The sequence below is a fragment of the Phoenix dactylifera genome, unplaced genomic scaffold (genome assembly GCF_009389715.1).
Source record: "Phoenix dactylifera cultivar Barhee BC4 unplaced genomic scaffold, palm_55x_up_171113_PBpolish2nd_filt_p 000382F, whole genome shotgun sequence".
Lineage (NCBI taxonomy): Eukaryota > Viridiplantae > Streptophyta > Magnoliopsida > Arecales > Arecaceae > Phoenix > Phoenix dactylifera.
Genome location: NW_024067829.1, coordinates 280,755 through 294,932, shown reverse-complemented (window position 1 = coordinate 294,932; position 14,178 = coordinate 280,755). Strand labels below are relative to the sequence as shown.

The window sequence follows — 14,178 nt, the reverse complement described above, 5'->3', positions numbered from 1 at the left end:
CTACATTATTATTATTATTATTATTATTATTATTATTATTTTGGTACAATGGTACTTTATGCTAGCCTAGCATGAACGCTACCCTCAGCATCAAAAAAAATAAGACGGCATAAAGATAAGGGGGCAGAATCGGACTCAGTCCATAGAACCTCTCCCGAATGGTGAGCAGCATAGGAGGCGACCCAGTCTGCAATCCTGTTCGCCTCCCAAAACATATTGGTAACCTGAATCGAACGGCAGACTACCACTAGCCTCTAGATATCCTTGAGTATAGGGTGGTCGTCTCCCTGGCGCTCGGCATCACAAATCCACTCGGTCACCATAGTAGAGTCTCCCTCCAGAATTGGGCAGTCTGCCCAAGGCTCCACCTCGCATAGGTGACTCCTTCTCATGTTGCCTTAAGTTCGGCTCTAATAGCCGTCATATCACAGGTGTGTCTTCCGCCTGCCGCCACAAGTCTGGAGTCATGATCCCAGATCACAAACCCAGTCCCTCCTTTATCTCCTCCTGCTGAGGCATTACCGTCAAAGTTCACCTTGAGGTGGCCAGTGGGTGGGGGTTCCCAAGAGACAAGAGTCACTCAGGACACTGTAGCAGCGAAGTGGGAACCCCAGATGTCCCTAGCCAGCTCCGGTCAATGATCTCAGTCGCGTGATGAATGGCCGTGTCCACCACGACGTTCGGAGGGGTTCTCCGATCCTCAAAGATGTGAGCATTCCAATCCAGCCAAATATGATATGCTATATAAACGCAGAAGATGCCTCTCTCCACGGTACCCGGTGAGCCTACCAATAGCCTCAAGTTGTCCAAAAGATCCTCCGCCGACTCCACATCCCGCAGAAAGAAAATGGGCGCCTGCTGTCAGGCTTTCGTAGCCCGAAAACATCCAAGCAGAGCATGGCTGATAATCTCCTTTGAGTCCATGCACTCCTCGTACATCGGGGTGACCCTGACTCTCCTGCTCGCCAAAACACCCTAAGTTGGTGGACACCCTAAGCCACCTTTCATAAGAATAGGGCCACTCAGGGGAGCACCTGCATCCTCCATATCTATCTGCCACTCAGGGGAGCCGACTACTTTTTGGAGCACTTCTTCGGAACACGAACAAGCTGTGTATATATTTTTTGCCATTTAACTAAGAAAGAAATTCTCCTGCATCCATGGGACTTTACTCTAAAATTCACTGTTTCCTCTTATTTCCTTAAGGACCAAGGAAAGCAAAAGAAAAGTCAAGCAGAAGTGGCAATGCTTTTGGAGAAAGGACTTGACCAACACACAAATATCGTCCTGCGATGGTTTTAATAAAGCCAATAATATACCTGGTCGGCTCCCTTAGTCGCTCCATCATGCAATCCTACGGATCTGGTCCTAACTCAATGGCAATTTATGGAGCCCACCCCAACACTTTTGGTCTTCCTTTTACTTTTGTTTAGCCTTAATGCATCATGCACATCATCACCTACATCCCATCCCATAGGAAAAATTATTGCATCCACTTCATTTAACGATTTTGATGTATTGAATTAGAAGAAATAGCATTTACTGTCTCTAGTTGTGTCCTAGCTTGTCTGAGAGCTAGATTTGCTTCAATTGCTTTTCTCTTACCCTCAGCTCTACTCAAGTTAGCTTCAGCTATTTCAATGCTTGCTGAGCTTCTTACGAATCATTGTCAGTACTCATCTCTACGTCATTTCTTAAAATGGTGATATCATTATTATCTATTCTAGTGAAATCACCCATCAGAGCCACCTTAATCATTGGTCGTTGAGGCGTATTCTCAAAAGATCTACATCTACAACCATGGCAATAGGGGCGTGGTTTGGTAATACGGCAATTTGGCCACTATTAGTAGATAAAATAATTTATTTCACTTCTAAATTCCAAATAATTCGATTACAAATTGGTACACAAAGATTTAAGGTCATTTCTTCAATTTGCTCTCTTCTAAGTTCGCATGCACGACTACACTGGTGCACACCATCAATGATATGATATGATATATATTGTGAAAATTTAATCAATCCTCTATAATCAACGAAAAGATGAAGCCACAAAGGGGTGCTCTATAATTTACCCTTTAATCAATCCATGATTGCATACAAACCCATAGGATGAGTTATTCTTTTTCTCATGCATGCATGTGTATGGGATCAATCTTCCTCAAGGGAAAGCTGGTCAAAGCGGCTAGAAATCTCTCCTAAATAGAGTAGAGCTTTGGTTGTAATGGTTTTGGTGAGGAAAGATACTTATTTGTTTATATTAATCCATGCTTGCATACAGGACACTAAGATCAATGCTGAAAGAACATGTCAGTTGCTAATAGGACGGAACATAAACTAATTATTTTGGATTGTCAAAATTCTGGACATGTTACATAGCATAGATCAGGGGCGATGATCAGGGGCGCGGTTGGAGCTGAGGGGCTCTTCAATTGGCGAAAATTTAACTTGATCGCAGCAGCTCAGTGGACCCGAACTTGGCAACTCTGAAAAAGATTTGGTGGGCCTGATGACAGTGATCCGTTTGCATAGAAGAAAGGGACCTGCAGGTTGTGAGCCTGATGGGGTTTGGGCCAAATGGAATGAAAGCTTGTTGTGATGGCAAGATGAAGGAAAAGGGCTTATTGGGCCCGTGAATTGAAGATATCACGCGGGCCTGTTGGACCTCTTGGCGGGAAAGGTGGCGGGTTGGCCTTCGGGCTTGTTGGGCCCGAAAGGAAGGAGTGTGGGAGGTAGGGCTGGAAGTGGGCCGGGCCGGGTTGGGCCAAACCCCTACCCAAGCCCGGCCCGAATTTTTTTTCCGGGCTTCGGGCCGGGCCGGAGCCCGAAAAATTTTTAAGGAACAAGGCCCGAGCCCGGCCCGAGCCCATTTGGGCCGGCCCAATTGGGCCCTAACCTGGGCCGGCCCGTTTGGGCCAGCCCGATCCCGAGCCCGGCCCGATCCCCAGCCCGGCCCGATCCCGAGCCCGGCCAGCCCGTTTGGGTCAGCTCCAATGTAGTTTAAAAGCTGCTCTAAATCCTACCAAACGAAAACAAAATGTGATTGGCAAAATACAAATGCATATAAAATATCAGATGCTTTATGCTTAAAAGCCGCACAAAGAAATGAAGAGAATATATCATACAATATGCAATTAGGAGTCACAAAGTCATAGCTGCCCTGTTTTATGTGCTTCTTTAACTTATTTTTCATATTTACACTTATTTTCATATTTACACAGCAGATAAGCATTCTTATGAAGCAGAGAGCTTATACCACCTGGGTTTCCAGTGCCTGGAATATGTCTGTTCGAGAAACCATTCCTGTTTAAACACATTTCAGATCATATCAGTAAATATTCATTGACAAGATCCCCAGAGAACAGTTTAGTCTTTATGTATATATCTCTTACCTACAACTTGCTGTTTTTCATTTACGATTGGTACCCTATGGATCTTCATCTTAAGCATCAAAGCTGCAGCATCTGCACGATATTGCAGCCAAGAAACAAGAGTATTTCCCAAATTTTATGGAATCACATACGCAATTATGTTCATAAAGAAAGAAGGTTCAGTTACAAACTTACCTAAAACTGTCTTGTCAGGTGACAGAGTGATGGCAGGAGAGGACATCACTTCACCAACCTTCGATTTCAACTGCTTAACCAATAATACCCTATCAGAAAATTGAGTAGAGGAAGAGGGATAGGAGAGGTAGGGAAATAAAAATTAACTTCTGATGAAAATTGTACCATCTTAGTACTGAACCATAAGTGCCACTTGGCCACCAGATTTTATTATGCATGAATCAGTTAGAAAGATGAAGCATATATGAAAATGTAATCTTGAAATACTCTTTTATCATGGAACCTTAATTGAATAAGAAAAAATATCAATTGATAGAATTCAGACGGCTTTGTAATCTGATGATATAGACTCAACTGAAGGAGCATAGTCATGAATATATGAACGTGAGCCTCCCAAGCGCAAAGGATATCGTAGAGGAACATCAAGGTACGATGCAATAAGCAATACAGCCTGCAAAGTAAGGAAGAAAATAAATAACAAGCCGACCCTGATATCTCTACCTGGCTACCTGCTTACCATGATAGCTCTACAAAGTGAGACTCTTGAGTGGTTCCATGGTTCATCATAAAGTCACTGAAGCAACCCAGCAATGCATAATAGTGCACTTACCTTTAAAGAACCACAAAGAAACAGTAGATATACGGATCAAAATTCAGCTTTATAATGTCATTCCCCTGAGTGGTTCCATATGCTGCTCTTGTAAACATACAAGCAAAAATGTCGACAAGCAAACAACCTATTCAACTTAAATCAAATATAAGATGGACCAAGTAGGCAATCAGACAGATCATTAACAAAATAGCATCTGATAGTTTGAAGATAACTTGCAAAAAAATTCATTCCATGCAACCAACTGCAACGATACAACTGAAACCAAACAAAAGGATTCCATCAAAAACAGGAGGATAAAAAAAATCATCGGCCTGAAGTCGTTGTTCCCTGCACAATAATATATTCATCATATCCATGTAATAGAGAAACCCCCTGAAGTCAGCTTCAAGCCTGCAGTTCAAAAACATACAACTCTCATAAAATTTTGCAACAAATAACCATGATCCACATGAAAATACTCCATCCACAAACATACTTCATACTTGATACTTTAGGTATGAACTAGATCTGATGAGGGTATCGTCATTCAGTTCTCCCAAATTGCCCACTCCAGGAGTCCAGGGTGTCGTCATCTACATTCAACGTTACAGAACTCGAGCAATTTGCAACTGTTAACACACAAATCAATCATAAATGTTTAAATTATAAGTACAATAAGCAAATAAAAAATATTAGATAAATTTAAAAGATTTATATACCTTCATCATATTGTTCACGAAGCCAATCTTGGGTACACACTAAGGCTTCTACGGTAGAAGGGCTCAAAGAGCTTCGATACTGATCCACAACTCTACCACCAGTGCTGAATGCTGACTCAGATGAAACAGTGGAGACTGGAATAGCTAGAACATCTCGAGCCATTCTTGATAGTATAGGATAGACTGCTGCATTGCTCTTCCACCAAGCCAAGATGTCAAACTCTTTATTCTCCAAATAAGGAAGTACATCATCATCCAAATAACTATCCAACTCGGATCTCTTAGGGCGTTTTGAAGAACTCTGACTTCTAAATTGAGCAAAGTCCATACCAAATTTTTTTTTGGAAGAAACTGAACTTATATCACCTTGTCCACCAAAATTAGATGTTCGCTCACTTGAACTCATAGAGGGGTGCATTCTTGTTGCATCTACATACTCATTATACAATTTAAAAAGACAAGCACGAATATCATCAATCTTTTTCTTGCACTCCTCCAACTCAAATGCCTTTTGATAACAAAATTCTACAAATATCAACTTTGATCTGGGATCCAAAATAGAAGCAATTACCAACAAATTATTGCACTGAGACCAATATTTGTTAAACTTCTTTAGCATCTCATTTGTTAATTGCTTCACTGTTTCATCAGTATCGATACTTTCATCCATCAACAAAGCCCTAATTCCCCAAACTTCTTTTAGGTATAAATTGGATGTGGGATACTTACAACCAGAAAATACTTTAGTGGCATCAAGAAAGGCTTCTAAAAATTTAAGAATTATAGAAGCCTTTTTCCATTCATCATTGGTGGGGCATACACATGAATGCTCAGTTGCATATCTAATAAGAGTATCTTTGTAACCAAGTGCATCATGCAACATTTCATAAGTAGAATTCCATCTTGTAGGAACATCCAAAGTGAGTCCTTTTCTAGCAGGAAGTCTCATATGCTGTAGAATTTCATTAAATGCTTGCATTCGAGATGGGGATGCAGAGACATATCTAACAATTTCTCTTATACATTCAATAGCTTCATGAATGATTTTCATTCCATCCTGAACCATAATATTTAATATATGTGCATAACATCTAATATGACTGTACTCCCCACTAAACAACATTGAAGCACAAAAGTGATCTCGGAGCCTTCTCATTACAGCATCATTTGTGCTGCAATTATCCAAAGTAATAGCACATATTTTATAATCCAATTCCCATTCAACAAGACATTTTTTTACAGCATCTTCAATTGCAAAGCTGGTGTGAGGGTATGGAAGTTTCTTGAAACTAATAATCTTCTTATGCAGAGTAAAGTTAGAATCAATATAATGTGCTGTGAAAGAAATGTAACCGATTTTCTGATTTGATGTCCAAATATCAGTAGTGAAACTAACTCGAGAACTTAGGTTCTTGAATACATCATGCAATTTTTTCCTCTCTTCTTGATACAAAGCCATACAATCATGTTTTACAGTCTTACGACCCATAATTTTGAATAATGGCTGAAGAGATCTCATAAAATCCAGAAAAACAGTGTGCTCAACAATACGAAATGGAAGCTCAGCACATATGATAAATTTTGCAAGAAATTTTCTACTCTCTTCTTGATTGAATTTGAAACACTTTATCGGATCTTTTGAACTTGGTAGTAAGAGCAACTGATTAGTCGAATTCTTTTGATACCTCTTGCAAACATTTTCAAGATGGCGTTTTAGATGACTCGTTCCTCCTTTAGTGCTCCCACTTAAAACTTTTTTACAATATTTGCACTTAGCTATTGACCCTTCAGAATTTTTTTCCTCGATAAAGTGATTCCATACCCAAGATCTTTTTTTAGAAGAATTGTCACAAATATTTTCAGCAGTATCTTCATTTCTATCATCCTCATTCCTTAAATCTTCAACAGTCTCATTTTCACCAACTTTAGAATGAGACATTAGTAAAAATAATCTGCCCAAATAACAAAATAAATATCACAAATTTAACCTATAGCATCAGATATGTACGAAAATTTAAAACTCTTGTTATTGACAAAGTTGGAGATATAGTCATGTCATTACTATCTCAATGAATCATCCCCTGTTTGTTACAGTCTTATAAACAGATGAGATATGAGCAGCTTCTGGAATGGAAGATATATTATTTAGTTCCTAGGCTTACAGGTTGTTAAGGTTGGAAAGATAACAAGGACTTTCTGAAACCTTCAAATCAGATAAAGAGAGGAGAAAATAAAGAGGAAAGGAATCAGCGAGACTATGGATCAGTGATCACTGATCAACAAATTAAGATTGAGTTCAGTGTGTCTGAGGCAAACAACAAGAAAAGCAAGCCAATAGCATCAGGCATTACACATCACACTTTTAATTACCTATTCAAAACCACAAACCTAATTAAAACCACAAACTTAGTAGAATTGTAGAAATAACAGTAAATGTCTAAAATGCACTAAACACAACTTGTGGATTTATGGCAGCACAACCACCTCAAAAGCACATGATCCTCTTATTTGTGATATTTGGCAGATGAAATGAGCTCTACTAACTTTTAAAGCCTCCCCCTTTTGTTTTCGAGAAGGGGAGCAAGCAATAGATTAGTAAAAAAATAATATTTTAGGCACCACAGTCCACAGAGGAAGGAGGAGAAGAGGATAAGTAATTACCTCTTTCTCGGCAGGTCGGTCAGCGCCACAGAGGAAGGAGGAGAAGAGGATCGGGGCCGGTGAAGCACCAAGACTCAAGAGAGAATAGAACAAGGTAAAGCACCAAGAGGCAAGAGAGAATAGATTGTCCAAAAAACCCTAATCTGAGAGCCGACTAGAGCCGATGCACCTCAAGTGACGATCAATTTTGGTGGTGAGGGGGTGGAGCCTGGAGGAGAAGGGAGATGAGGGCGACGATCCGAGACGATTGGCACTCGGTGAGTCGGCGACGACGACGATCCGAGAAGGGAGCGGAGAAACCCTAGCCGACGACGACGAGCCTCCACCGCTCTCGTCTCGCCTCTGCACTCGACAAGCCGCTGCCGACGACGACGACTGGTGAGAAACCCTAGATGACGACGAGCCTCCACGCCTCCACTGGACCACCGTCTCCGGCTCTCCGCGTCTCGGTCTCGCGGCTCTCCGCTCTCGCCTCTGCAAATCACGAGTTCACGACTCGTCAAACAAAGTTACAAAACCCCAAAAATCCCCCTAAGTCTCGACTCGCGACTGGCTCGGGCCGTCTGCCCGTCTTCGATCTCGTTCGGGCTCGCATTGGGCCCGGGCTCGGGCTGGGCCCGGGCCGGGCCAATGGAAAACCCGAGCCCGGCCCGAAATAGAATTGGGCTTAAGATTTCAGCCCGAGCCCGGCCCGAAATAGAATTGGGCTTAAGTTTTTAACCCATAGCCCGGCCCGCAGGCAGCCCGGCCCGGGCCAATGGAAAACCCGAGCCCGGCCCGAAATAGAATTGGGCTTAAGATTTCAGCCCGAGCCCGGCCCGAAATAGAATTGGGCTTAAGTTTTTAACCCATAGCCCGGCCCGCAGGCAGCCCGGCCCGATGGGCTTCGGGCCGGCCCGAGCCCACTTCCAACCCTAGTGGGAGGTCGTGTGAAGTCGGCCCGTGGACAAGGAGCGGGAGATGTGAGGGGGGGGGGGGGGGGGGTGGGGTTGAGCTGTCTGGTGGGGATTCGATGCCGGAACCCTCTGGTTTCGAAGGGGAGGGGGGAGGAAAAAAAGCCGGCTCTGCCGGGCTCCGGTGGGCTTCGGTGGGTCAAAGAGGGGGGGGGGGTGATGGAGGCGGTAGGGGGTGGGGTTGAGCTGTCTGGTGGGGATACGATGCCGGAACCCTCTGGTTTCGAAGGGGAGGGGGGAGGAAAAAAAGCCGGCTCTGCCGGGCTCCGGTGGGCTTCGGTGGGGTCAAAGAGGGGGGGGGGTGATGGAGGCGGTAGAGCTCGGGGAAGGAGAAGGGGGGGCCGACGGCGAAGGGGAGAAGGGTTTTGTGCGGCGGAAGCGGAAGATGAAGGGGAAGCTACGGCGGAGTTCGAAGGCTATGATGCGGCGCAGGCGGAGGCGGATCGGCACGAGCGGAGGCGGCGGTGTTGCTAGGCCGAGAAAACGGCGGTGAAGGCGGAGATCGGCGAGGGGAGGTAGCGGTGGAGGCGACGGCAGCGGGCGGGGCGGCGCCGCGGGCGATCGCGGAGGGTAAGCGGGAGACGGCGAGGCGGAAGCGGTGACAGGCGGCGCGGCGCTACGAGTCCGGTGATGACGGTGAAGGAGGGGAAGGCCGCGGGAAAAGAAAGAAGATGAACATGTACACTTTTTTTCTTTTTTTTTTTCTTTTTTTTCTTTTTTTTCTTTTTTTTTTCCACTCAGATCCGGTTGGATTCGAGTTATCGGGCGCGACCTGTTCTGATAAACCGTTACGGATCCATCACATGCAGGTCACGTGACACTCTTTTTTCTCTTTTATTTATTTATTTATTTTTTGAGCGGAGCCAGGCTAGCGGGTTAACGTGTTTGGAGCTTACCCGTTAGTGCAGTCAGTCTTCAACCACCGACGGACTCGACAGATCATGGTCTTCATGGCGGCGGTTGTGTGACAGGCAGAGGATCCGGCTGCGGCCCATGGCCTATGGCGACTGGAGCAATCGGTCATGGGCTTCCGACGGCTGGCGTTTCTTCCGACAACAGCGAGGCACGGCGAAGCCACCGTGGGGTGCGACGTTCTCCGGCGGCGACCCAGAGCACGACGGCATGTGGCGGCGGGGCGCTCGAGGGCGTGCGGCGCTCGGACAAGGAGAGGGAAAGGGGTGGATCGGAAGATGCGCTGGGACGAGGAGAGGGGAAGGAGCCAGGTGTGCGGTGAATCGATGAAGGGATCTTCTGTTTTTTCTTTTGTGAAGCCTGATGAAACGGGTGTGAGGTGTGGGCCGGATGAAAGAAGACGGGACTGGGAGATAAGAAAGAGGAGGAGGACCTGGGGCTTTGGTAATAGAGGTAAAGCCTGGCCTGCTCTGATACCAAAGTTGATGCAGAACAATGCAGAGAAGAGAGAGAGGAGGAGGAAGAAGAGGAAGGGAGGAGAGGCGGAGGAAGAACCAGGCTTCGTACCTGCCCTGAATGTGGCTTCACACCAGGGTTTCAAAGAAAGAAGGAGGCTAATTCATTCAATCAATCATCAAACTTAAACAAGTGTATGGACCTATATATATAGGGTCACAAAATGACAAATAGACCCCTACAAAGAAAAGAATCCCAAAAAGCCCTAAAATAACAATATGCAAACAAGCTCCTAAAATAAAACAAAATTAACATAAAATCAATCCAAAATAAAGTCAAGCTGGCTAGACCCTGTGAACTGGCTGGACCCTGTGGCGATCGTAGACTCGAGCGCTGGCTAATCTGGCACTGGTGTCCACACCAACTATGCCCCAACCTTCCGCCAGAGTTCTAACATCGTTAATGGCGAGCGAGAAATTACTAATTTATTCTTTTATTTTAAAATCCATTTCGAGGGAAAAACTGCCCAACACCCTACTAATCCAGTAATCCCCAATCCATACCTACCATCTTTTTTTCCTCCATTTCGGCCGCGCATTAGAGCTACCCCTCGCCTTCCTCCTCCCTTCCGGTCGGGTGTCCGATGCATGACCATCTCAGCCCGACTAAGCCCTCCTCCAACATCTTCGTTCATTCTCATTTCCTCCTGCTATCTAGCTATGCAGCCCAAGAGGGGGGTGAATTGAGCTTTTCGAAAACTTAAAAGTAATGCATCTGGATTAAAAGCTTGACAGATGAATATTAATATTAGCAAATGAGTAATAAGTAAATATGCACAAATTAATGCAAGCAAATCAAATGCAAACACACAAAATTTATAGTGATTCAGTGCCAACCCTGCACCTACATCTGCTTCCCAAGACTTTCTTTTTGAAAATTTCACTATAATCTTTCTAGAATTATAGTTTGATTGTTTTACACGGACTCACAATGAATCTAGTTGGTTTTTATAGGCAATCAACCAAAACCTAGACTGATTATTTTACTCGGGCTCACAAACAACCCAATTTATTTTTCCAAACAAATAACCAAAATCTATACCGAGCCTAACTCAGGCTTAACACTATCCAATTCAAGATTTGGATGAACCTTTTTTCAAATTTCAATCTCTGAAACTTGGTACGATAGAGTATAGAAAGAATTAAGTGCACGTATAATAAAATACAACCTTAAACAATAAACACAAAGAAATAAATGTAGCTTGACTTTGTTAGTTGGCTTTGATTGATCTTGAATGCACTTCACCAATTCTCAGCTATAGAAGATGTGATCGTTCATCTCACTATAAATGCTCTTAAATAATTTTCTCTTTGAAGCTCTCTTCCTTTTTCTTTCTCTTTCTTGCTCTAGTAAATTTTTCTTTGTACTACTTGAGCTCATCTTATCCTTTGGTGTTCCGATGCATTTATACCATTTGGAAGAGGCTGGAACACACTCCTAGCTTTTAGACAGGTAAAAGAGCTGTTGTGAGATAAAAATAGTCGTTCTGACTCATAGAAGAACCAATCGTTACTGTGGATAGGCGTAGAGGGGTCGACTCAACATCTTTTGAGGTCGACTCATGATCTCTAAGAGTCAACTTGTGATCTTCAGAGGTCGACTCGAGCTTGTTTCTACTTTTACTGCACTCTGTCTTTCTTCTATGTATCCTGTGGAGTCGACTCTCTAAGTGTAGGGGTCGACTCGTCTAGTGACAGAAGTCGATTTATTGTTTTCTGAAGTCGACTCTTTAATGAACTAAGTTTTACTATTCTCTATCTTTCCATTGTAGTCGTTCAGGGACTCATTATTTTTTGGGGTGACTCTTGTTTGATTAGAGTCGGCTCGTGACTCCTATGGGTTGACTCGCCAATGCGATGAATTTTTTAGCTCTTTGTCTTTTCTCTTAGGCATTCAGGGGTTGACTCGCTTGTCTCTGGGGTTGACTCTTGTTAGACTAGAATCGACTCGTAAACTTTATGGGTCAACTCGCCAATGCGATGTATTTCATGGCTTTCTATCTATCATCTGAGATTGTTCTGGGGTCGACTCGCGATCTGCTAGAGTCGGCTTGTGAATGTGTATTAATTAACGATAGTGTGTTAGGGTCGACTCGTAGCAAACTTAGTGTCGACTTTTGAAGTAGCTCAAGATGAAATTTTCTGTACCTACATATGAGCTTCCTAGGATTGTTTTCATGGCTTTTTTGGAGTTGTGCTTCTTGATATAGAGCTTCAAATAGATGATTTTCATTTGAGAGTTTTCTTTTTTACTTCCTGAAATCAATCAATTAAAACCAAGGCAATAGTAATTATCATGTTACTCAATTATTTTATATCATCAAAATCAACCTTTTAGGGTCAACATTCTTCCATTTTTTAATGATGACAAAATCTTTGAGTTCCAAAAGAGAGTGATATAAATCAGTAATAATATTTTTTAGAACTGAGTGTAAATTTAGAGAGGAGATATAAGCAGGAATAACATCTGATTTTATATTTCCAAAATTCATACAGTGATAATATCCTTTTAAATTGAGTTTATATTTGCTTGATACCATTCACTCTCTATACTTAATTGATTGAATTTACGTTTATCATAAGGTTTATAAGTAATTCTCCCCCTTTTTGATGTACAAATATAACTTTTAAAAGAGAATTTCAAATTAACATTTTCATAGATTTTATATTAACTTGCTTAGTTTTCTTACCTCCATAGCAGTTTATATGCTATACTTATAGCTTTGTTATTGATGCCATTTTTTCATTCTTGTATATCTATTCTTTTTTTGCTTCAACTTTTCTCACCCTTTTTACTTTTCTTTTGATCTTATTTTGAACTTTTTTGCTTTTTTTCTCTCCCTTTTTGTCGTTATCAATAAGGAGGGAACTTAAGAGATGATCATTTCACAAGATAAATAAGGAGAAATACTTGAACATTCAAACTGAAATATTCGTTCATTAAATAGAATTACAATATTGAAGCATATAAAATAGATAATCAAGCACATGCCACAAAAACAGATAAACACATGTCATTTCAACTTAAACTGTAGATATTCATTAAGTAACTAAGTTCAAGTACAAGTATAATTCATTAAATCTGTAGGTATGGTGTGTAGGAGTTAGTTTTAAATCAAAACTTAGGAATCTATACAAAATGAGAAGGAAAGGAAGGTTCCTAAGCTCTAGATTCATTTGAAGAGGTGGAAGAAGATGAGGAAGATAGCGAGCCACGATAAGGACGATAGATGGTGGATCTTTAGGCCCTAAACTCTGGTGGAGGATGAGGTGGACGAGAATGACTAGGTTGATGGGCTTGACTAGCTCTCGGCTTCTGGTAGAAGCGATCGATCATCTCAATAAAAATAGAGGCTGAAGTAGTAAGAGATTCTGTCAATCACCTTGATTCATCTCAAACTTCTTTGAGCATCTCTAGAATCTGCTCATTGATCCTCTGAGCACTTGCAGTGAATTCGCTGATCTCTCTTTTCATAGATGCCTGCAAGTGTCTAGTCTCCCCCTCAATCTCTGCAGTGCTCCTATACTAACTAGTCACCAAAAATTGTATGTCAGAGACTTCATGCCTCAACTCAGCAATCATCTAGGTCAATAAAGAAACATAAGGCTCCAATCTCTAATCTGTAGGAAGAGTGCCATATGGTGACTTAGGAGCTTGTTGTCTCCTGACCAATAAAACCAGAAGTCATCAGTTCGGCAAGCATTTGCTTAATAATGGACTTCATTTGCTCCTCATCGATTCTGATAGTGTGGCTCGAGCTGCTCTCTAGATGTGGAAGTTGAAAATCGAAAGATGCCATGAAGTCCTCACCTCTAAGCTCCATAGCTGAATGCATCTTCATGGGTGCAGGGGGCTCAATGTGCTCATCAATATGGGCTACAGGCTCACTAGGTCCAACCTCTGCAGCCTTATCACTTCTGTGCTCATTATGTCTCCCAGCACCACCACATCGCACCTAATGACCATCAATCTTGTAATAACCCATTCGATGCAGAGATCGGTCATTGTAGGCATCGGTGTGCAGTAGTACTCTCCAGGTTTTCTCGTCAAGTACTACACCATGTTCCTTAAACACCAAGGTCAGAATCATGCCATAAGGTAGAGAAACCTTCGACCAGCTTGTTGCCCCGTGTATGTGGCGGAACATAAGTGAAGGCAGATTCAAAAGACTCATCCTGAGCACATGAAACATCACCAAAATGTCTCTCTCTGAGACAAAGTCAAATCTTTCCATCTTAGGGAAGAAAATTCGGCTGATCA

The 14,178-nt window shown here is 42.7% G+C and overlaps 1 protein-coding gene and 1 long non-coding RNA gene across 2 annotated transcripts; both read right to left on the bottom strand.

The window, feature by feature from the left end:
* Nucleotides 1–3,095: 3,095 nt before the first annotated feature.
* On the bottom strand, nt 3,096–3,837 carry LOC120105841. The gene is made up of 3 exons (XR_005508114.1): nt 3,566–3,837; nt 3,392–3,463; nt 3,096–3,302 (listed from the first exon to the last, which is right to left on the bottom strand). It is a non-coding gene; the product is annotated as an uncharacterized LOC120105841 (long non-coding RNA).
* A 941-nt stretch (nt 3,838–4,778) lies between these two features.
* Nucleotides 4,779–6,815, bottom strand: LOC120105843 (zinc finger BED domain-containing protein RICESLEEPER 2-like). Its single transcript, XM_039118599.1, has one exon. It carries the CDS (start codon nt 6,813–6,815, stop codon nt 4,869–4,871), a length of 1,947 nt encoding a protein of 648 aa, XP_038974527.1. The 3' UTR covers nt 4,779–4,868.
* Nucleotides 6,816–14,178: the final 7,363 nt, after the last annotated feature.

What these genes read in the sequence shown, in the direction of transcription:
- LOC120105843 (XM_039118599.1), bottom strand. Translation starts at nt 6,815, where the DNA reads ATGTCTCATTCTAAAGTTGGTGAAAATGAGACTGTTGAAGATTTAAGG.